Source organism: Carex rostrata, chromosome 32 (assembly GCF_964058835.1).
Source record: "Carex rostrata chromosome 32, lpCarRost1.2, whole genome shotgun sequence".
In the NCBI taxonomy this organism is placed as follows: Eukaryota; Viridiplantae; Streptophyta; class Magnoliopsida; order Poales; family Cyperaceae; genus Carex; species Carex rostrata.
In genome coordinates this window covers 1,837,968-1,862,369 of record NC_135949.1, presented here as the reverse complement: position 1 = coordinate 1,862,369, position 24,402 = coordinate 1,837,968, and the positions used below count along the sequence as shown (strand labels likewise).

Sequence of the window (24,402 nt, the reverse complement as noted above, 5' to 3'; positions counted from 1 at the left end):
AATCTTTTATTATTCGTGATGCTATGGTACTATCATATTGCATATTGATCCGTACTATGAATTCATTTTTCTAACTTTTTTTTAATAATGCGGACTATTGATCTTTTATTACTCCTCGTGATCTGTACGTCACTTTTTTTAATAATGCCATTTTTATAACTTTTTTTTATCAAGCACCTTGAACGCATACATCAATACCCGATTAAATGAAGAAATATGGAAATCAAACAAGAAGCCAACACAAACAAGCAATCAAGCAATAAGCACAAGAAAATAAAAGAGAGACAAGATTTTACGTGGAAACCCTTTCGGGAAAAAACCACGGAAGCACACAGCTCAAATTCACTAGATCAATGAAGTGTTTACAAATACAAGGAGAGAATGAAGCCATTAACAGTCACTCTAACACTATAATAAAATGACTTAATGGCTTAATGGGCTGAAGCCCATTTGAGTTTTGGCTTCAACATCAACACATACAACCTGTCAAACACAGTATCAACCATTTGAAAATAAGTATACCTCCACTTTACTTTGAATAGTAGGATAAAAAACACCAGCAAAAATCCTGCCACAAATCCAAACTCGATGAACAAATACAACCACTTATCCCTATCACTAGTATTTTTTGAATTGGAATCGTTGTTACCATTATTATGAGGAAATCTCCCACTACTTCCACAGCTCGTCTCTAGTGGGGGTCCACATAGGTATGGATTACCACTGTAGATTGATGGGTCATCAAGCGCCTGCAATTGATACCCAGTGGGAATGCTCCCAGATAGATTATTGTAAGAAAAATTGAGTTTTTCTAAAGAGTATAAAGCGGATATGCTTTGTGGGATAGTCCCAGACAGGTTATTCATGTGGAAGTCAAGTGACTCTAGAGATGTCATGTTTCCGATTTCAAGCGGAATGTTTCCTATTAAGTGATTGTTCGACAAGTTTAGATTCAATAAACCAGCAAGAACAACTATCTCACGAGGTATCTCACCGATTAGATTATTGTTTGACAAATCCATACTCTTCCATAATAGAAGACCATTAGCATCATACTCAAGTTTCAACCCTTTGGTCATTGCAATTAAACTCTCGGCACTATATAACGATGACAAGGATAATGACGATAATTGATCACTCATCCAAGTAAAATTATCCAAACCTCTAGGTAGCTGTCCCGAAAGGTAGTTATTTGAAAGATCTAAGACTTGTAAATTATTGAGTTGTGTCAACTTGGATGTGATATTACCTGAAAATAAGTTGGAATGTAATATTAGGAATGTCATATGGGGAAAGCTTTCTCCTACCCAATCTGGTATAATACCGTGAAAATTATTTTCTCCAAGATCAAGCAATTGTAATCCTTTGCAGAATTGCAAATCAAATGGAAACTCTCCAGTTAGACTGTTGTTTTCAAGTTCAACCGCTGCTAGTTCCACTGAACAACTCAAAGAGCTGGGCACAACTCCAGAGAGCCTATTATTTGCAAGTTTTACTACTCCACTGATGTTTGACCAGCAAGAAGGAAGATGCCCTGATAAACTATTACTCGAGAGATCAAGATACCACAAACTATGTAATCCACAAGGAAACAATTCTACAACTTCAGCAGTGTGATTGTTCGAAACAATCAATTTATTCTTATATGGTGACTTAAAGTGTTTACGCAATTCTCCTGACAAGGAGTTATTGGAAAGATCCAGATACGACAAACTTGTAGGAAGAAATGGTATTTTACCCACAAGCCAATTATTACTCAAATCCAACCACTCTAGTTTGGTCATGTGTACCAAGCTGGCTGGTAACTTTCCTCTAAGCATGTTAGTAGACAACGAAAGTAATCTAAGTGAAGATAAGTTCCAAACCCAATCGGGTATACAGTCATCAATTCCAGTGTTTGCCAGTTCTAGAACCTCAATTTGTACTTGTCTCCGGATCCAAGAGGGAAATTTTGGCCCTTGTTTATTTGACATCAACCAGATTAACTTCAATTGAAAAGAGGGGGTCCATTCACTACCAAACAAAATAGTTATGTTGGTATGTGCGAGGCCTAAATGTTTGAGTTTTGACAAACCAGTTAGGTGAGTTTCTGATAGTAATCCTGTGAGGAAGTTATTACTAAGATCAAGCCAAACAAGATTTTTTAAATTTCGAATATCAGTTGGTATTGTTCCATTTAGGTTATTATCGCGAAGATCAAGCCAAACAAGATTTATTAAATTTCCAATATCAGTTGGTATTGTTCCATTTAGGTTATTACCGCTAAGATCAAGCTGAACAAGATTTGTTGAATTTCCAATGTTAGTTGGTATTGTACCATTTAGGTAATTAAATCGAAGATCAAGCTGAACAAGATTTGTCAGATTTCCCAATGTAGCAGGATATGGCCCCACCAGGTTACAGCTTTTGAGAATTAGAACATTTAAACTGTGTAAACTGCCCATCCAATTGGGTATGGTGGTATTGAAGTTTTGATGAGAAAGATGAAGCACTCTAAGAGAGGTGAAGTTCACTAAAGTGAGTGTATTGGGAATTTGGGTTAGATTGTTATAGGACAAAACTAACACTTCAAGTGATGATAGTTTGTTCAAACTTTGCACCCAGTTATTTGAATCTTTGAAATCGACTCCCGACATGTCTATATACTTTAGAGACCTCATATTAGATAACCACCATGTATCGGCACTCAATATAAAATCAGAAAAATAATAGTCTTGCCTAAGATCAAAGTACAACAACTTAGAAAGGTTCCCAAACTGAGGATGTATCATTCCCGACAAACACGTGTTAGACAAATTGAGATACTTTAAGTTTCTAAATGCGCTAATAAATTCTGGAAATTTATTCCCACTAAAATTATTGAAGCTGAGATCTAAGTGCTTTAGATCACTAAGAAATAACAAAGATGGGCTGATCTTCCCGGTCAAGCCAGGGTGGTATTTCAAATAATGGAAGGTACCTCCGTAATATATCGGTCTTTCGAGCAGTTCGACATTGGTATTTCGAAGGTTAAGCTTGATAACATGACTTGTTCGATTGTTGCATCGGATCCCTGCCCAGTTGCAACATTTTTCACCTCTCCATGAAGCCAAACGACTACTCTTATCATTGACACCAGCTTTGAATTCAAGCAGGGCATCCCTCTCATGCTCAATACAACAATTTGCCAAGAAGGCTTGAATGAGTAAGAGGAGGATGAAATTGGGTGAGAAATAGCACATCTTGAATTAATGTGAGCAGCTCTCAATGGTTCACCAAAATATTCCAGTTGCAACTACTTATACAAGTAGATATTGTTGGTGTGATACGTCAGCTCATGCAGATATATTGTCATCCAACTTTGACTGGACGTGAACCTTGTACTTACAAAATATCCAGTGCAATTTTCTACAAGATTTATTTCGACCATACAAATAGTAAGAAGACTTGTATGGTCCTTCAATTCTATGGTACTAGTCTTTTACTAAAAAAATAAAATAAAATAAAAAAACCTACGGTAAACATGTCTATGTTACTTCATGAGAAATTGTCCTTGTATTTCAAATGATATATGGGCATAATTAATTTGCAACTTTATAGTTTTGATGTGTTGATTATGCCTTACATTAATGAATTAAATAAGAAAGCAGTATTTTCACGATAATTTAATAAATCCAGCTATACATACCAATATTCTAAATAGCGCGCTATAGCGTTTTTTCTCCCATAAAAGCTATGGCGCAATGTCCAAATAGTGTCACTATAGCGCAATTTTTTTAACCCGGCCGCTATGACGCGATAAACGCTATTTAAATCATTGATACATACAATTAAATTGCACTAAAATTTCTCAATTCCATGTAGAATCTAATTAGAAAAGCCGTAACTCCCACGGCAATTTATTGAATTTGGCAGATCAAATTTCTTCAACAAATTTGTAATAATGTTGTTGATAAGAGACGACTGTCATTTTAACCAAAGACTTGAATTGCTGAATTTTCCACAGTGAAACCTTCAGTTAATTATTGGACAGCCTCATATTTTATTTATTTAAGTAATGAATTGACTGATGACAACTACAGATAAAAGCTACACGTTCTTGATACATGAGGCACAGATATAATAGTCACATGGACCAGAAAGTATTCTGACATAGGAGCACTTGACCAGAAAATGTAACGACTGAATCTCATAGTAAATGGCACAGGAGACATTTACTTGTAAATTAGAAAACCATCAACATTCCTCAAAATTAATTAGTAAATAATAAATCTCATAGTACATGAAATTCCTCACAATTTGTTAACAAAAAAAAGATTTGTAAAGTAGTGGCAATCCACACGTATTGTTTTTTTTTTTTTTTAAAAAGAAGAAGAGATAAATAGTAAAATACAAACTATTTTCTAAACAAGTTAACAAGGACCGTAAAAAAGCCCCCCAAAGCAGCATAGTGTACTGAACTTACCAGTCCTGTGGTTCAAACAGAGTCAACAGACGTGCTTGACGGCCTATTAGAAATTAACTCGAAAATTACGGAAAAAAATCTGTAGGGACTTGCATACTTGTATTACATACCTGTCATCTATGAATTAATCATTGTCATGTTCATTCAATCATCTATAACCTAACAGTCAGGATCAGCTGGAGCCTGGAGGCATAGATAAGGTTTGAATTCAAAGTGTGGAAATACGAAGCCTTCATTTCATGAAAGACTTCATTCAGGGTGCCATTTGACTGTGGAGAGTAACACGTTTGGAGCTACATATAAATATGTGGGTTTCATACAGAATAGAATATATGATGCCATCACTATTTCGGAACTATGGAAGACTAATGACTTTGAGGAATATTGTAGTGTCACTTGGGATAAACATTTTTATATACAGATTACATAAAAATTAGTTTCATTATTATTTTTAAATATTACTTTTATTCATATTTTATCTTTACTTTGTGCTGAGGCTATAGGCAGCTAATGAATAACTTATCAAACTCTACATATTGAAAAATAGCGATGGCATCGGGTTCATCAAACCCGATGGCCAAAGGTTCCACTACAACAAAACGGATTTTCTGCGACCGTTATCAGCGACCGTTGAGGTCGCCGGTCGCAGAAAATTATTTTTCCCCCCAAAAAAAAGAAAAACCAATATTCTCCGGCGACCATTATTTTCTGCGACCGTCATTAGCGACCGGTTATTTCGCCGGTCGCAGAAAGTATTTTTTTCCGAAAAAAAAAGGCGCCACGCAGCATTGCGCCGAAAACCCTTTCTCTTCTCTCTCGCTCTCTGTCTCCGTCGATCGATCGCTCCGCCTAAACCCTAACCCTAAACTCGTGCCTCCTCTTCTTCTCACCCCGCTTCTCTCCCGTTAGTTAGGTGAAACAAGCGAAGGCCCGCTCCTCTCCTCTTCTTCTTACGCCGGTTCTCTCCTCTTCTTTCCGAGCAGCCGTGCCGTCCTGTGCCAGTCCGTTGCCTCTGCCTGCGCGAAGAGGAAAGATCAACTCACTCGCCCCCCACCGCTGCCTCAGGTACATTTCTCTTCTCTTTTCTTCTCCACCACTTATGTGTGCATGGAATTCATATGACCTAATTTACCTCAAATTTTGAGTGAGTTTTGATCCCAACCGTCCCATGATCTGCGGGAATTTTTTAGACTGATTGTGGTTATGAAGAAATTCATAGACGGAGGGAGCAAAACATGATCTGCGGGAATTTTTTATTTGTAGAAATTATAATAAAATAATATAGGTTATTAGACTGATTGTGGTTATGAAGGCCCAATGACGCGTAACCAAGGGTAAGAACTAATTCTCTGTTGGAGACGATAAGAATGTAACTTTTATTTAACCTTGAAAGGTCGATTATACATGATCACTAATAAAGCATAATTTGGAAAGTTGCTGAAATATATGTTTTAAATTCAGAATTTCATGAGACATCATATCAATTTTAGTTATGGGTGTTTGGTATAAGGTGTCAAGGACATCTATGACTGACTTTACAATTTTTAGAATTTTATTTATATTTTTAAAATATTTGATTCAAACAGGGAGGGCATTATAGTCCATGAGTTGCAGAAATTTTATGTTTAGTTTGAAGGCTTTGCTTGTACAAGTAATATTCATTTTTTGTGTATTTTGTAATTATTCATTAATTATAGTGCTTGTAATAATTATTCCTGTTTGCAGGACTTTTGATGCAGGGCATCCAGAGAAGACGAAGCAAGTCGCAAAAGTTATTTCGCAAACAGTACGTCAGAATTATCCTGGCCCATACTACAGATACACGGATTTCCCCAAGGATAATAAGGATGTTATCCAGGAAGAGTTTTTAGTAAGTAAATTTTTCTGAAACAAAACCTCTAATAATTACTTTTTTTTTTTTAAGCTAACAAACGATATTAATTCTTAACTATACATTGCAGAAGCACTACCAGTTTCATCCAGATATACCTTTGATAGATGCATGGACTGTATTTAGAAAGATAGCTGATGTACGGCTTTCAGGATATGCTGAATAAATGCAAGGCGGCAGCAAAAAAGTCATACGGAGAGTCAATGCTCGAGTGGAAGGAGCATGGGGCTGCTCCTCGCCCCTACGACGCCTGGATCCAGCCAGCGTACTGGCCCGGACTCGTCGATCATTGGTGCAGCGACGCCTTTGCTAGTCAGAGCCAGCGAAATGCAGAAAATAGGGCCAATGTTGAAGGTGCAGGGGCTTCGACGGGCTCTGTGAACATGCTTGTTCACAAACAGCGCTTCGTAAGTTGTTTTTCATTAAATTAATATATTTTGATTCTTATTGAATATAATCAAATTAACCTTGATAATTTTTTTCTAAATGAAATTGTCTTTCAAATACTTAACAGGAGCAAACACAAGGGCGCGAACCCAGATGGAGCGATGAGCTGTTTCAGCCTACCTATACGAACAAGACGACGGGGGAATACGTTAGTACTAAGGCTAAAAATGCACAGGTAATAGTACTTTCGAATCGTTGTATAAAATATCATGGTTCATGTTATACGTAACATTATTGTTATATTTTACAAAATTTGCAGCTAAAATATGAGAAAGCTATGAAGGACAAGTATGGAGAGGATAAAGAGAAATGGCCTAGATATGACGGCGATCTCTGGTTCACTACGGGCGTTGATGATCAGAATGCCCACGGCGATAACTATGGTCTCGGTGCTCTAGGTAAAATAAACATTCTTTGAAATTTGAAATTTATTTTTAGTTTTGTCAGATAATTCTAATTATCTTACTTTTCATGTTTCAGGCAAGACGAGAGGCATGTTTCGCTCTGATGGGTCTAGCAGTGCTCGGTCGCACTCGTCACAGTCATATTATTCTATGCCACCATCGACGCATCTCACAGAAGAAGATGTTGAGAGGATATCTTCCCGGTTACTTGATAAGATGGAGGCTTGCATCGAGGCTCAGGTGGAGGCTCGGTTCAGAGCTTCTTCGGTACAAAATTCGATATTTCAGTATATTTTTTTAATTGTGAACTCTAAACCCTAAATCATAATTACCTAAAACACTTTCTTAAAACCTCACAGGGAGGTTCCGGCTCGCAGCCGGCCTCGATGCCTGCTCAGGATGACGAGGATGATGACGAGGGGCATTACTCGGATATCGCTGGCGATGGTACTGCTTAGGTTTTTTTATATATTTATATCTTGTTAAATGATACTGTTTATTGTTTATGGTACTGTTTACTGCTTGAGTTACTCAGATATTTATGTTTGATGAGATGATATACAGTTTCTTGATCTTTATGTTATATGTGATTTGTATGCTTATGTTATATGCGATGTTTATGTTGTATGTGATTGTTTTGTTGTGTGTATCGAATTTTATATTTGTTATGATGTATGTTGGTACGTGTAGTATCAATTAATTAAATGGTGCAAATATAAATAACAAAAAAAAATTCAAAAACCTAAAACAAAGTATCTGCGACCGGAATATTATATCAGCGACCGTTTTATGAACGTTTTGATGGTCGCAGAAACTTTAATATGACGTCAGCAAAAAACTTTCAGAGACCATTGTTTAAGTTTCAGCGACCGTTTTATGCGTCGCAGAAAGTTTTTTCTGACGTCAGCAAAAAAAACAGCGACGAAAAACAATTGGTTGCAGAAAAAGTATGAGCGACCGGCGTACGTCATTCAGCGACCGTTGACGTCAGCATAAGAGTATTTGCGACGATGCTTACAGCGACCGGCGTTTCAGCGACCGGAAAATTGTATCAGCGACCGTTTTCTACATCTGCGACCGGCGACACAATTATCTGAGACCGGAAACCCGGTCGTAGATAGTCTTTTCTGCCGTAGTGTTCCCTGCCGATGGTATATTGATTAACGCCATCTGTTTTGATCCAATAGCGTAGATGTGTACATTTTTTATTGGGGCGATATGCATCGGTTCAAAACCCGATGACGGAACGCGATTTCAACCAATATAAAAGTGTTTTTTTTTTTTGTAGTAGTAGTGTGTGACATTAATTTTAGAAGCGAATTTTAGAAATTACCCAAAAGAGAGAATACCAAATAAAAATGCCCGGTTCCGAGGGGTTCGCCTCGCCTCACAGCCGCTTCAATCGGAAACCAGCAAGCACCAGAAGAACCAAAGAAGGCACCAGTGGCCCAGATTGAAAACCGATTGACTGAACTTTGGTTAGAATTGAATGCAACATATTTTGTGAATGGTCTTGGGTTACCTACCAGTCAATGTACATTCAATGATCAATAACGTAACATTCATGGAAGACTTCATTCGGGGTGTCATTGACTGTGTAGAGCAACCCGTTTGGCGCTGTCCATCGGATATTTTGTTATCAAATGTTAACAAACACATATAAATAAAAAAATTTAGATTAAACAAGGTTTACTTGACCTATGACTTGTCAGGTCTACTTAGATAAGAAAATATCTTTATAAACTACAAATAGGGTTGGGTCTATACATTCAAAAAATGTACGTAATTATATATGAGTGGGGTTAAAATGCACCCTCCTTTTTGTGCTCCTAACGTGCACCCTCCCCTCGTTTCTTCATTTTTAAAGTTCAAATAGTTGATTTGAATCTACCAACGTGTTCTACATATTAAAATGTGCTTGGAGACCAAATTTTACATTTTTTGGAAATTTTTTACTATTTTTTCAGAATTTTTTAAAATCATCACTGTGCTGAATTTTTTATTATTGTTTAGTTTAATAAAAAATTCTGAAAAAATAGTAAAAAATTTCCAAAAAATGTAAAATTTGGTCTCCAAGCACATTTTAATATGTAGAACACGTTGGAAGATTCAAATCAACTATTTGAACTTTAAAAATGAAGAAACGAGGGGAGGGTGCACGTTAGGAGCACAAAAAGGAGGGTGCATTTTAACCCCACTCATTATTTTGATACTCTGAAAGAGTGACTTCAAGAAAATTTGTACTGTGTCCATGAGGATAAATATTTTTATATATATCTACAACAAAGTAGACACTTTTTGCGAGGGAAAAACGCATTTATGATGGTCGTCCGTTACAAAAAGTACCGTCGCAAAAAAAAAAAGCTGAACAATAAGAGTAGTCCGTCGCAAAAAGTCACTTTTTTATCCTCGCGAAAAGTGTCTCATTCTTGTTGTATATATACATATCCAATAAAAATTAGTTTTATTATTATTTTATTAAATATTAATCTTATCCATATTTTATCTTTACTTTTCACTAATGCTACAGGCAACTAATGGATAAATTATCAAATTCTACATATTGAAATATAGCTATTAACAATATACTAAGAAAACATGCAATATATCAATACTTCCTTATATAAACAAAAATGTATGCAGTTGTTTATCTTGTTTTAAATAAATATCAATTACTTATTTTAATAATTTATACTATATATACAAAATGTTAGAAAAATCCCATTACAAATAATATATGGTTTAATGAATGATTAATAATTATCAAATTTGATTAAAAATAATACATACCAAATAAGTCTTCTTCATACTCGTAGCCCATTACTTAGATATTTTTAAGAGCATATAATTAATAATCATTACTATATGAGAATCATTTCATCTAGTTGCTAAAGACAATGCTCTCTACGGAGAAGATATAGTTTTGAAACTCAGATGTGATCCTTTATGGATTGCATAACCCTTATTAAAAAAAAAAATCCAATTATTAACTGCCTGCTTTGTTCGCATTTCTTTCATATTTGATGAACTAAGAAAGAAGTTTATTTGTATCCTACAGGAAAGTTTCAAGTCAATGCCTACTTTTTATTGCAAGTATAATTTGTTAGAATTATTATGATAGTATAATAGATAACACGAACACACTCTCCCATGAAGCTCCCTTTCCTCCCTTTGTTTTATTAACTCTGAATAGAATTACCGAGTATTTTTGTATATCTTTTTCTGGGTAGCATGCCCTCATATATATAAATTTGATTGCTAATCTATTCTGTCTCAAATTTATCTTTCTTAACAAATACATATTTTCTTTTCCTTACTATTATGATATTATAATGGATAAGGTTTGGATTCAAAGTGTGATGGAAATACGAAGCCTTCATTTCATGAAAGACTTCATTCGGGTTGCCATTTGACTGTGGAGAGTAACACGTTTGGAGCTACATATTAATATGTGGGTTTCATACAGAATATATGATGCCATCACTATTTCGGAACTATGGAAGACTAATAACTTTGAGGAATATTGTAGTGTCACTGGGGATAAACATTTTTATATACAGATCACATAAAATTTAATTTCATTATTAATTTTAAATATTAGTTTTATTCATATTTTATCTTTACTTGTGCTGAGGCTATAGGCAACTAATGAATAAATTATCAAACTCTACATATTGAAAAATAGCAAAAATCAATAATTTACTAACGTGAAAAAAACCTAGGGTTTTCAACAGGATTTTTTTTTTTAAATAGAATTACTCAAAATTATTTCGTTGAAACAAGCCTCCTCTGGTCTGATATTCGAAAACTAGCATCCACCGATTCTAGGAATCGGTGGAGAAAAAAAAACGCAACCTACACCGGTCCTAGGGATCGGTGGAGCAATTTTTTTATCCATTTTCGCACCTAGTATAGCAGTGCCACAGAAAATCTGAATTTTGTCTACACCGATCCGTAGGATCGGTGGAGGGTTCTTTAAAAAAAAAACCGACGGGTCCTGGGTCCTGCCTCATTTCCTATTTACCTTGTTTAATATTCTTTCCATCAAAGCTAAATCCTTCCACAATAATCCATGACCTTGAAACACTTTGAATGAATTTACAGAAGTAGAGTCGGTGAAACTTGAATCAATATACTGGTGAAAGCTCTAAATGGAGCACAGCTAACCAATACTCGGTAGTCGGTTCCAAGAATGCAAATAAAAACTCTCTCAGTCAAATCTGAATAGGGACCGGAGTGAAGAAAAATACTGGATGATCCAAGAGCAGCACATATGGCACCTACTCAATATGATGAATTCATTCAAATTAAAATGAGGCTGTGAGCCGGGTGTTGACAAAAACTTAATCCCACAGATGCTACGCTACAAAGGCAAAGACTACAGCTGTAGGCTCAGCTTTTGTCTACACCGATCCTAGGGACCGGTGTAGGTTATTTGTGTGGTCTTTGGTGAAACATGGTGTGGTAGATGCAAAACAAGCTCCACCGGTCCCTAGGACCGGTGTAGAATTAATTTTTTTTACTACACCGATCCTAGGGATCGGTGGAGGCTAGTTTTTGAAAATCAGACCAATCAAGGCTTTTTTCAACAAAATAATTTTGAGTAATTCTATTTAAAAAAAAAAATCTTTCAACAACCACGATCCCCTCTTCTCCCTTCAATCGACTCCACTTTTTTTACTTGTAGTCTTCATTCTGAAGCAACACCTCCCCTCTTTCGGTTCTACCTTCTCGAGCGAAGAGGATAATGAGGGAGAGGGGAGGAACCAAAGTCGAACGGAGCCGAGAGTGCGGTATCGTCGGACTTCAGAGCGTAGAGTTCCCATCTCGATTATAGCACGACGGTGAGTACATCCCATCACCGTTGGAGCACGACTGCAGTTGAAGAAGCGGATCCAATCGTAGAGCGAGATGGTGATTAAAATACTATAGTGATCAACATCTTGATAGGAGCTTGACGATGAGTAGATCTGGTCGTCGTCAGAGCGCTACGGTAGTCAAAGAAGCAGATCCGTTCGTGAAGCGAGATAATGATTAAGATATTGGAGTTATTACGAGAGATTTCTAATGTTATATTAGTTTAGAGGATTTTATGAGAATAAAATAATAGATTTAGAAATTATAGTCATTTGACTCATTGTAAATACGTTTTTTTTATCAAGCGAAAATAATTTACTAAGATAAAATTAAACATATGAATACCACCATTATATATATATATATATAAAAGTATGCAGTTGGTGATCTTGTTTTAAAAAAAATATCAATTACTTATTTAAATAATACAACTATACAAAATGTTAGAAACGACGCAGTTGGTCCTCTCCTTCGCCTCCTGCGTTTCTCCTCTCCATCTCGAAACAATGCATCCTCAACCCTTCTTCACACGCACTGTCACAGCTGCAACGCTTCTTGCTATCCCAGCCATGCTGTTTCTCGCTCAGACACACTGCGGAAAATGTCCCAAGAATGAGGAAAATGTTGTCATAAGATAATTGAAAATAAAAATAAAAATCTCGAATCTTAGTGCCAAGTGCCAACCTTTTGATTTTATTACTGTTGCGTCCTGAATTTATCTAACTTGGATTTTTAACTTTTTATTGAAAGTGTTTGGCATTTTCTCTCATTCCTCTTATTTAATTTGTCAAATAAAGAATTTTGAGCCATTTCAAATATATGCTGACTGAGCATCAAACATGTGGATCATCATATATATACCATGTAAAGATTTCCAGCAACTTGCAATGAGGCGAAGCCAATAAGGGATGATAGACGAGTGAATGTACCTTATTTTGCTTGATCTATATGATTGGAAAACGACAATGGATACAAGCAACTAGCTAGAGCAAAATTAAAGTGTGATGTACTCATCAAAAGGGGTTGGTGAGCACATCTTCAAAAGACTATCAGATTGACTTCGAACTGCAAATCCAAACCGTTGAAATCCATGTACTTCGTAAGTGATGCATGTACATGTGATAAATGAATTTGAGTTTTTAACCGTTTGGCTATATGCTAAATGAATTTGAAACTTTAAAAAAAATTGCATGTACATATTATAATTTCCGAAGTATGAAAACAAATTATGTGACACTTGATTTTCTATTTGTATACAAAAGATCATTTTCAAAAAGCATGTAGAAATATAGGTTGAGTGCACAGAAAATTCATAAATTTCAAGGTTGTTTCTTGAAGAAAATATCAAGCAATGTATTGAATTTAGTCTATTTGTAATTGTATTCAGTAACTATCACAAAAAGATTTGTCGTAAAAAACCTTGTATTTATATTTAGTAATTGTATTCATCTTGTATAATTTTTTTAGAGTAAGGCTTGGGTGCTACGGATAGCATAGATGACTATGGTGCTACGGCTCAATATTCGAGTTTTCAAAATTCTAAGGGTCGATCCGAACCGTTCATTTTGTTCTCCATATTAATATGTATTTTTGGAAACCAAATTTTTCATTTTTTTTCATTTTTTACTATTTTTTTAGCTAGGTAGAAAATCACTTAATCTAAAAAATTCTACACCATTCAGATATTTGATTTTCTACCTATCTAAAAAAATAGTAAAAAATTTCTAAAAAATGTAAAATTTGGTCTCCAAACACATATTAATATGGAAAACAAGATGAACAGTTCGGATTGACCATTAGGATTTTGAAAACTCGAATATTGAGCCATAGCACCGTAGCCCTCTATGCTATCCATAGCACCCAAGCCTTACTCATTTTTTTTAAATAATGAATTCACGAGTACTTAAATATATGGAAATAATTTCTTTTAAAAGGCCAAAATTAATATACTATCAAAAATCTGTTATATATATTGTTGAAAGTAATCATACACATTTCCTCGTCAAAAAAAAAAAAAAAATCAAATAACGTTGTCACTTGTCAGGAATGAAATTTTAAGTTTTTTTAAAATATTTTGGAGTCCAACTTGCAATAATTTATTAAATAAGCAAACAAATTATCAGACATCAACTCTCCTTCTGTTCCCGATCGATCAGGTCTCTGAGACGACTTTGGTGAGATCGATGCATGGCGAGTGTTCTTTTAAGTGTCGTTCAGATCAGGTAAACATTTAATTACATTTATTGCCCGTAGGAATTGTATAAACTATAAAGAAAAGAAAAAGGAAACGGAATTAAGACAATATAAAAATCAACGAAGAATATTATGTTGCTTAAAATAACAAATGTATTGTTACAAACTCATGAATTCATATAATCAACATTAATTAATGGAAGGGGCTTAATTAGGTGCATCGGTGTTTTCTTTTTCCTTCTTTTAATTTGGTCCATTGTTCGGTTGGATCAAGCCGTTTGATCTTCATCAATATCCATGTCTACTTGATCGACACAAAGTTTAAAGCTATGTGCGAATCTTGATATGGGTCAAACTCATCGATCACCCCCTCCCCCCATTTCAACTTGACAAGTGTGGTTTGGAACAGATTTCTTGCATGCATAGCACATGTAATTTTTATTGTTTTAATAAAGAATAAAATGGGTATTTTATAATGATCTTTACTAGAAAAGACAAAAAGTTAATTAAATTTGTGAGTTTTTGAAATTTAGAAGGGTACGTAAATATCTACGTGAGTAAGAACCAGTTTTTAATTTGGTAGCTAAAAATGTTCTTCTGTGAGAGATCGCAGGTTGAAAAATTAACTGAAAACTCTCTTGTACGTAATTGTGAATATTTAAATTGAAAGACTTGACTATCATTTTTACCTGAAAAATATTTACAAGAAAAACTCATAATTTATTTATCCAAAAATAATTATTTATTAATCTTACACTAATTACTAATTGTTGACTTAAAAATGCATAAATGTCATGAACATGTGCGCAAGTTGATTCAATCAAAAGAGTTAATGATAGACCTTGATGCAAGATATTAAAAATGTGCTTATATTAGTTATTATTAAATAATGCTGTTGCTGTGTATGGGCATCACTTCATGAGAAATTGTACCCGTATTTCAAATGATATACGGGCATAACTAATTTGCAACTCTATAGTTTTGATGTGTTGATTATGCCTTACATTAATGAATCAATTAAGAAAGCAGTCACTACAACAAAGTAGACACTTTTTGCGAGAGAAAAAACGCTTTTACGACAGTTGTCCGTCGCAAAAAAAAAAACTGAACAATAAGAGTAGTCCGTCGCAAAAAGTCACTTTTTTATCCTCGCAAAAAATGTTTCATTCTTGTTGTGAGTGTTTTCATGATAATTTAATAAATCCACCTATACATACAAATAAATTGTACTCAAATTTCTCAATTCCATGTAGAATCCAAGTAGAAAAGCCGTAACTCCCACGGCAATTTATTGAATTTGGCAGGTCAAATTTCTTCCACAAATTTGTAATAATGTTGTTGATAAGAGATGACTGTCATTTTAACCAAAGACTTGAATTGCTAAATTTTCCACAGTGAAACCTTCTGTTAATTGTTGGGCAGCCTCATAATTTATTTATTTAAATAATGAATTGACTGATGACAACTACAGATGAAAGCTACACGTTCTTGATTACATGATGAGGCACAGATATAATAGTCACATGGACCAGAAAGTGTTCTGGCACAGGAGCACTTGACTAGAAAATGTAACAACTAAATCTGGTCTGACCAGAGCACGTACGGTATTTGTTTAAAACCTTCTCCTAAAAGAACAGACACAGCGCAGCACGCACGGACGAAATGAAGAAAAACACAGCACAACACACATGGGCGAGAGAGGCGATCGCCTCTCTTGCATCTCACAGGAGAGACAGCGAAAGAGAGAAGAAAAGGAAAGGGCCCAGGGAGAGAGAGAGAATTGAGAGGGTAGGGTTTAAAATTAAACCCGCTTCAAGATGCGTGTTATTTAAGATCCAACAGTTGAAACAAATTCGGTCAATTTAAATGATGATCTATTATGGTTATAAAAAACTCGAATTGAAAGATTTATAAAATTTTACAATTAAAATTCGCACAAATATTTCGAATGTTTATCGTTCTAATTTAAAACTCGATTTATTTTGTTATTAATATATATAAAATTAAAGTAATCATTATCATATAAATCAACGAGACTTGTAATTAAATATTTAAATTACGAATCTTTCGAACAGTCAGCGTTAAATTTATAGTTTCTAATTTTGGTTATAATTTCGTTAATTACATTTTTATCATAAACGCATTGTAATATATTATCATGCATCCATATCATGAAATTAGTATTCGTTTTGAAACGGACATCTCATTGAAAGTTTCAGAATTTTAAATCGTATTAGATAATTTAGTTAATACTTTGATCACCATTTATTTAACGAATTTTTCTTATTAGGCGAAATTACAATTAATTATTCGTTAATTCTTGATTTAAATTTCTGGATTATAACACAAACCAAACCTAAAAAGGCCATTAATCTAGATTTAGCATTGCGATTAGATCTCTTAATACACCAAGGAGCTGTTTGAAATGGTGGAAAATGAGGGAAGTATTTTTGGGTTTTTCTTTCCTTGGGTTGTTTAACATTCAAATTTTTCAAGATAAAATAATTGATTTTACAAAGCAGTTATATTGCAGAACTAATAATTGATATCAAAATTGTAAAATAAATTTATCGTTCGATTAAGAAACTATTTATAATAATGTAAAGAACGTGAAATCTACACATACATAAGTCCGAGTATATACAAAGTTTATAATATGGTGAAAGATAATTAAAAAAAATTACCAAATAACTACTTTTGAGATTTTTTTTTTTATTGTGAAGCAATTAAAATGTGCACAACTCAATAATTTCAAAAAATACTTCAAAATTTGAGACTCTGTGTCCCGCTAAATAAGAAACTCTCTCACATCCCTGAAACTGGATTAGAAACTGCCACGTCAGATTAGAAACTCTAATAGTTTCAGGGATGTAGATGCTCTAAGAAGTCTATTTTTATAATTTAAGAAAAAGACCCACATTTCATTCTTATTGTCATCAGAGAAATCAATTTATTTGAGAAATTAAAATAAGCACAAAAAATAAGAAGACAAATTGATCTAGCTAATGCTAAGCATAGTATGCGCTGCAATTAGTAAGTTAATTCGAAACTCTCTTTAGAATCTAATACTACCAGTTCGGTACTCTACAATGCCATGGCATTTTTTCTGTGACCAATTCATCACATTTATGTGACCACTTGCTTAAAAATATATGCTTATTATTAACTCTTAATTTTTCAATGAAAATAAAAATGTAAAATTATTTACAAAAGGTTCTCTCAAATATATGTGTTCCCTCTATACATATATTAAAATAAAATATTAGAGAAAATCAATTTAAATTTAAATTGAATTAAATAATTACTTCTATCAAAATATATATTAGATATAAAATAATATATAAATCATCATCAACAGATCAGATCAAACACTTGAGCTATTCAAGATGTGCATCAAGATGGGGTTATCGATATCCTCGCTTATCTTAGCAGTGTCCAATCAAGTGCGTAGGAATGATAATGAAATCTCTCCATCAATCTGTGATCTAAACTAGACAACTACAACCAACTCCAATAGAAGACTGAGTTGTCTCTTAACAAAAACAAACACCACATGTAACATCCGGTAATTTAAATTATTTATTTAAAATTTATTTTGGACTTAATTGTAAAATTTGAAAACTTGAGGATTTAATTCTTAATATACAAAACATAAAAAAAAAATATTGATGAAAACCAACGCGGCTGACTTGCCACGTAGTTCTCATGCACTGATCACTTTGATCCTTTTTTATTTCTCTCATCTTCTTACCGAGATGGGTAAAGGAAAAATAAAATGAAGCAAATTAACAACAAATAATGGAAACGGAGAAAAATTAAAGAAAGAAAGAAAGTTATTTGTGATACAATTTTGATTGCGATTTATTATTTGATCGTATGTCCGATTGAAATTCTAACTTTGTCGTATTTATTCTGAACAGTCGTTGCAACTCAAATTGAATTTCTGAACTTATCACTAACAGGTAATTAGACTTCTCTATAATATGTGTTTTTTATTTGTATGGTTGATTGAGGTATTGAATTAGATAATTAGATTATGATAGTATATTTAACTAGAATATGGAGTCTAGATACTGAAATTGTTTTTAATGGGAATACTGGAAATCGTCTGTTTCAGGGATTCCAACTGGAATGGAACTATTGTTATTGAAAACCTAGACCCAATTGATATTATCAGTTAAATATGCATACATAATTTGATATAAATTGTGTGGATTAATCTAGTCCTATTGAAATGGTTGTTTATTATTATTAAGCCAATTATAGAGAAGTTGCGTCGTTCAATAATTGGTTATGCGGCTTTGTATAGCTGACTCCGTATTGTTTATTTTCTTTCTGTTGTGACGTAGGTTGACAGGATGACGGATGAATACGAGAATGTCGTTCTGCCATGTCGCGTGCTTGACTTGGCCACTGAGGCGTGACACCATATCATCAATTCTTGATTCGGTCTCTGATTCTTAGAATAACAACCATTAAATAATTAGTAGCCAGATATAATTGGGACTAAGTATTTGATATATATTAACAATGAATTATATATGGCTCCCTCTCCAAACTCACTCTGCAAGCTGAAAAGTACTGAGAATTAGGAATATTTTCTTCTCTCAAATTAAAATTAAAGAATCTACATTTTTTTTATTAGTTTTATAGATTAATGGTGTATCAATTATGATGTAATATGCATGTCGCTTGATAATCCATCAAATGCAGTTGAAAATGGACTGCTGTAAAATTTCAAGTTATTTACTAAATGGTAAAAGATTTATTAATTTGTTTAATCATTTTTTCATGTCCACGACATGCCGAATGTATATATTACATATATAATTGTAATATTAAATTTTTTGTGTTATAAAAAGATTATTAAGTTAATTTATTATAAATAATGGTGTAGCCAACCTTTTAAATAATATAAGTGCAGAAAATTTAATACAATATGTTATGAACCCTCTGCAATATTGTTACAGACTTATGATTATTTTCTCAATAAACACTTCTTTTATTTTTATTTTGTTGTCTATTATACCTTAACAAAAGAAAAAAAAATATTCTCTATTGAATTATTCTCCGTATTCTCTTACTTTGCAAAAAAAATAGGGTAGTGGCAGTAGCCACAGTTCAATTGGTTCAAACTAGTGTTCTAAATAGTGCACTACACGCTACGCGCTATAGTGCATGCTACGCTATATAAGCTTTTATTTTAAAGATCCAAACTGATGGTACATGCGTTGATTTTCTTCTAACTGCTAATTTTTTAATTAAAAGTAAAATGTTTTAAATTGAACTTAATAAAATATTAAAGTATACATCAAGAATTTAGGAAGGACTACTGTTTAAAAGTAAAAGGAAAAGCTAGAAACTAAGGTTTAGATATGTTCTCAATTATTTAGATGTGTGTATCAAATTTGAAAAGATATATGAGGATCAGTCATAAAGAAATTTCAATGAAGTATAATGGTGAAATAAATGTATTTTTAATAATTACAGTAAAATATATCCAATGCTCAGAATAGAATTAAAAAAAATGAATAAAGTTAATTAATCTATTTGTCACTTATTAAGGATCAGTCCAGACTCCAGATAAATAGTTTTAATTTTTTTTATTAAGAATATTAATTCATGAGGTAACAGCTCAGAAGTTAGAGAGAATTTTCAGAATTTTCAGTTTGTACAAAGTAACAAAAATGTTTAAAAAAAAACAAAAAGGTAAATGTTTACATAGCATTTAATGCTGAACCCATTTCTCTCTATTGCCTTCTTGCTATCGCTCTCTCGCCCTATCTCTGTTTCACCATTTCTCTCTCATTGTTTTTATCCATGTCCCTCGCTTTGCCATTCCGTTTCATATTCACAATTCTGCATTTGAAGCAGTTAAGCACCGATCAAAGTAAAGGAAGTGATCAAGGTCCATCTGATGAGGTGAATAAGCAACTGCAAAATCAGATCGTAGCATTTGATCGATCAAATTGCGGAAGTGAGGCACATAAATGTATTTTTGTTACATTTTCGTATTTTTTTCAATATTGTTTAGGTTTTTGATGTATTTTTAGGTATAAATACTTTACCAATTTGTTATAGATGCTTGTTTGTAGGTTTATTTTCGAGATATATTCAAAATTTTGAACAATTTTTGAGTAATTGCCGAAATTTTTTCTATAATTACAGTAATTTTTGTTATAGTATTTTTTTGTATTTTTTTCAGATTTGATAAATATTTAAGTATAAATATCTCTAATTGTAGTTAATAGTTTTTATTATAGTTACAATATAATAAAGTCGGATGTCGGAGATAGGAGGAAAAATGATGAGTAAGGATAACCCGATCTTGATTCATTTCTTTAATAGCTCAAGATAAGTTTTTTTATCTGTTATATATGTTGCCAATGATCCATTTAATATCCTAAATATCTAATATATATTTTGATTGAAATATTTTTTTAATTGAATTTAAATTTAATTTGATTTTCTCTAATATTTTATTTTAACATACACTTATAACAATAAACAAATGCATGTCTAGATGGAACAGATATATTTGAGAGAACCTTTTGTAAATAATTTTATATTTATATTTTCATCGAAGAATTAAGAGCTGATAATAAGTATATATTTAAGCAAGCAGTCACATAAATGTGATGAATTGGTCACACAAAATGTGTTATGGCATTGTAGAGTATGGAGCCCGTAGTTTTAGATTCTAAAGAGTTTCAAATAAACTTATTAATTGCAGCACATACTATGCTATTGCTAACTATAGCTAGATCAATTTGTCTCCTTATTTTTGATAGCGAGATGCAGAGTCTCAAATTTTGAAATATTTTTTTTACTGATTTAGTTGTGTACATTGTAATTGCTTCACAATAAAAAAAAAATCTCAAGAGTAATTGTTTTGTAATTTTGTAATTATATTTCATCAAATTATAGATTAAACAAAGTTCTTTAATATAACCCATGTTGTGGTTTCTATTGGATATGTTTCTCAAGGTATTTTGTGTATTTTGAACTAATTAATTTATCAACCCTGCATGCTCTTTTTTTAGGGATCGACTAACTATCCCCCAGTCAATAACTACTTGTAGAGACCATTAACTAACTGAACTTCATTAATTACTTAGGGGCCACCTAATATTTAATAGATTTTATATACCAAGTATTCATATCTAAGATACCAAGTATTTCGAAAAAAAAACTGGACACATCACACACACATCTTTTACACGTTTTTAGAGTTGGTTTTTTTTCCTCTGTTGAATTTCATCAATATATTATGACGATCTGTGAGAAAATTTGTAAATCTAAAACTGTGGACGTCTTCTACGTAATTTTCTCTTTCAAATGAGATCCATGATGACATACTTTCGAGTTGTCCGTCGTGGAAGTATTCATACCTTGTCATGCAAGTATTCATACATTGTCGTGTAAGTATTCATATCTTATTGAGCAAGTATTCATACCTCGTAATGCATTACCTGTGGGGACCGCTAATTAAGTGGGGGATCACTAACTACTTAGGTAACCACCTAATATTTGATAGATTTTACAACTGTCACATGTAAATATGGATGCATATGCGTGCAGGTGTTAATATATAATATATCAAGTATGAATACTTGCGCGGCAGACAACTCAAAAGTACTTCTTCATGGATCTCATTTGAAAGAGAAAATTACGTAGAAAACGTTTGTGAGTTTAGATTCACAAAAAAAAATTATAGATTGTCAGAAATATGAGCGACATTGAAGTAAGAAAAAAATCATAAAATATGTAAAAAATGAGTATGTGATAAGAAAAATTGTTTAAAAAAATACTAGATATCTTACATATGAATACTTACTATATTAGATCTTATTTATTGCTTAGTTTTTGCTTTCAGATTTATTGTTTAAAAAATTACTTAGTTTTTGCTAAAAAATACTTACTAAAAAATTGTTTAAAAATATTATTTATTGCTTAGTTTTTGCTTTCAGATTTATTGGGAATTAAATGAGAAGCTTTTGACAAGGCAAGCTTCGGATCATGCAAGATTGCAAGAAGCATAGACGGACCCCTTCTCTGGCAGTGCCATGGGCTGGGATGTCAGTTGATAATCAGACTGGGTATTATTAATTGCTTCTTCTTTCCAAATTTGTACTCTTTTTTCTACTGCTTTAGTGCGTAGTGTCTTGTATTCTGTGATTGTTTGCGTACTAGATAAGGCCCTTTACGATTTATAAGGCCCATGAGCCCATTTCATATATAAAATAGTTTTTACATTGAGCGCGGTGAGGTGAATGTAAGCTGTAAATTGTTCCAAAAGCCATAGACGCAAATAACCAGCTACTTTTGACAATACAGAATATAAACCATACAAGATATACCACTGTGTCTACCCGAATCCAAAACAGCGGCTTACATAATTTAGACTCAAACCAAACAATTTTTTCATAATGAAAGACGGCTTTATATATAAAAAAAAAACTATTAGTTAGAATTGATTGCATATATATGACATGATAAGTTTTGATGATATATTTGTAAAAATAATAAAATCATTATATTTGTATTATTCGTTATTCGCCCGCTATCTGTTAAGATAAAACATATTCTTAACAGATATAGATAGGACATGTGTAAGTTTAATTCTTAAGTCAATATGGATAAGAAAATGGTTCTACTCTACTTGTATCATACCCAATGACACCCCTAGGTGTATTTCTAATAAAAACAATTTGCTGTCTCTTTGAGCAAGACACGTCACTACTTTTTATTTTTATTCTTTTTTGAATCAGCTATGTCGTTGTTGTTTTTTTTTAATTCCTTTTTAAATTCAGTTATGTCACTGTGTAATATTTATGTTCAATCAGACGAAATTACTATTCGTGTTTCATAATTTTATGTTATAAAGTATGTTAAATTTGGTGGCCACGTAAAGCCGGCAATGTCCAATTGTTCTATGCTCCATTTATTTATTTATTCAATATTTAATACATTTAAATTTACTTATTTTCTGATTCCGCATCGTAGCTTGTAGGCTCCAACTTTTAAAAAATAATTTTATTTAGAGACGATATTCAATAACTCGTGGTTTGTCCTGAGGCACAAACATATTTGCTCTACTGATCCTGCAATAGTGATCTGACCATACTATACAGGATTCTTTTTTTAAACAAAAAATAGAACAAATTTTAAATATTTTAAAAGAACAAACATCATTGATTTTAAAAAAAACAAACATCACAGAAGTGTTATTTTTTACATTTTTGCCGGAAAATTATTTTTATCCTTTTTCAGTCTAGCTACATTACCCTTCTCAGCAATTATGGTAGCATGAGAATTCATAAACTTATACACAAGTATTATATTTCCAAAAGTATAAAATAAAATTTTCACTTTTATATTCACATTCTTATCCTTGAATAATAAAAATCAGTTTATTAATGGATCTTAAAGGTATAACTAGGATCAAGCATATTTTGTGTTCTACGCTTTTGGAATTAGATGGCAACCAATTCTAAGAGGAAGTGGAGACAAGGTAACAGCAATTAGCATGTCTCTCGAAATTCTAAAAATAATGTACTAGACTGTTTTGGTTCCTAAAAAAATGAAATTAACTAGAAAATTATGAGATATGTTTTTGCTTTTAGCATTTAGTGGGTGAACAAGTTTTCCTAACCAATTACATAGCATACTTGGTTTCAATAATTTTGCTGCAATTTCCTCCGATCTTATATTTTCTTTAGTTCAATGAAGATAGATTTTTATTTATTTATTATGTTGTCGATGATGCATATATATATTTTGATTGAAATAATTTTTTAATTTGATTTTTTCTAATATTTTATTTTAACAAACACTTACAATAGTAAATAAATGCATGTCTAGATGGAACATATATATTTGAAGGAACCTTTTGTAAATAAATTTATATTTATATTTTCATCTAAGAATTAAGAGCTAATAATAAGTATATATTTAAGCAAGCAGTCACATAAATGTGATGAATTGGTCACACGAAATGTGTTATGGCATTAATTCTAGAGTTTGGAGCCGGTAGTTTTGGATTCTAAAGAGTTTCCAATTAACTTATTAATTGCAGTGCATACTATGCTAATTATAGCTAGATCAATTTGTCTCCTTATTTTTGATAGAGGCATGCAGCGTCTCAAATTTTGAAGTATTTTTTT

At 32.7% G+C, this 24,402-nt stretch overlaps 1 protein-coding gene across 1 annotated transcript; it reads right to left on the bottom strand.

Moving 5' to 3' along the window:
- Window positions 1-182: 182 nt before the first annotated feature.
- Window positions 183-3,245, bottom strand: LOC144547690 (receptor-like protein EIX2). The gene is made up of 2 exons (XM_078296376.1): window positions 2,318-3,245; window positions 183-2,101 (listed from the first exon to the last, which is right to left on the bottom strand). The coding sequence occupies exons 1-2, from the start codon at window positions 3,219-3,221 to the stop codon at window positions 432-434; spliced, it is 2,574 nt and encodes an 857-aa protein (XP_078152502.1). The 5' UTR covers window positions 3,222-3,245; the 3' UTR covers window positions 183-431.
- Between the last annotated feature and the right edge of the window lie 21,157 nt (window positions 3,246-24,402).

What these genes read in the sequence shown, in the direction of transcription:
- LOC144547690 (XM_078296376.1), bottom strand. Translation starts at nt 3,221, where the DNA reads ATGTGCTATTTCTCACCCAATTTCATCCTCCTCTTACTCATTCAAGCC. An exon ending in TCGATTTAATTACCTAAATG is followed by an intron (nt 2,102 to 2,317) that starts GTACAATACCAA and finishes ACTTCCTCACAG; the next exon opens with GATTACTATCAGAAACTCAC.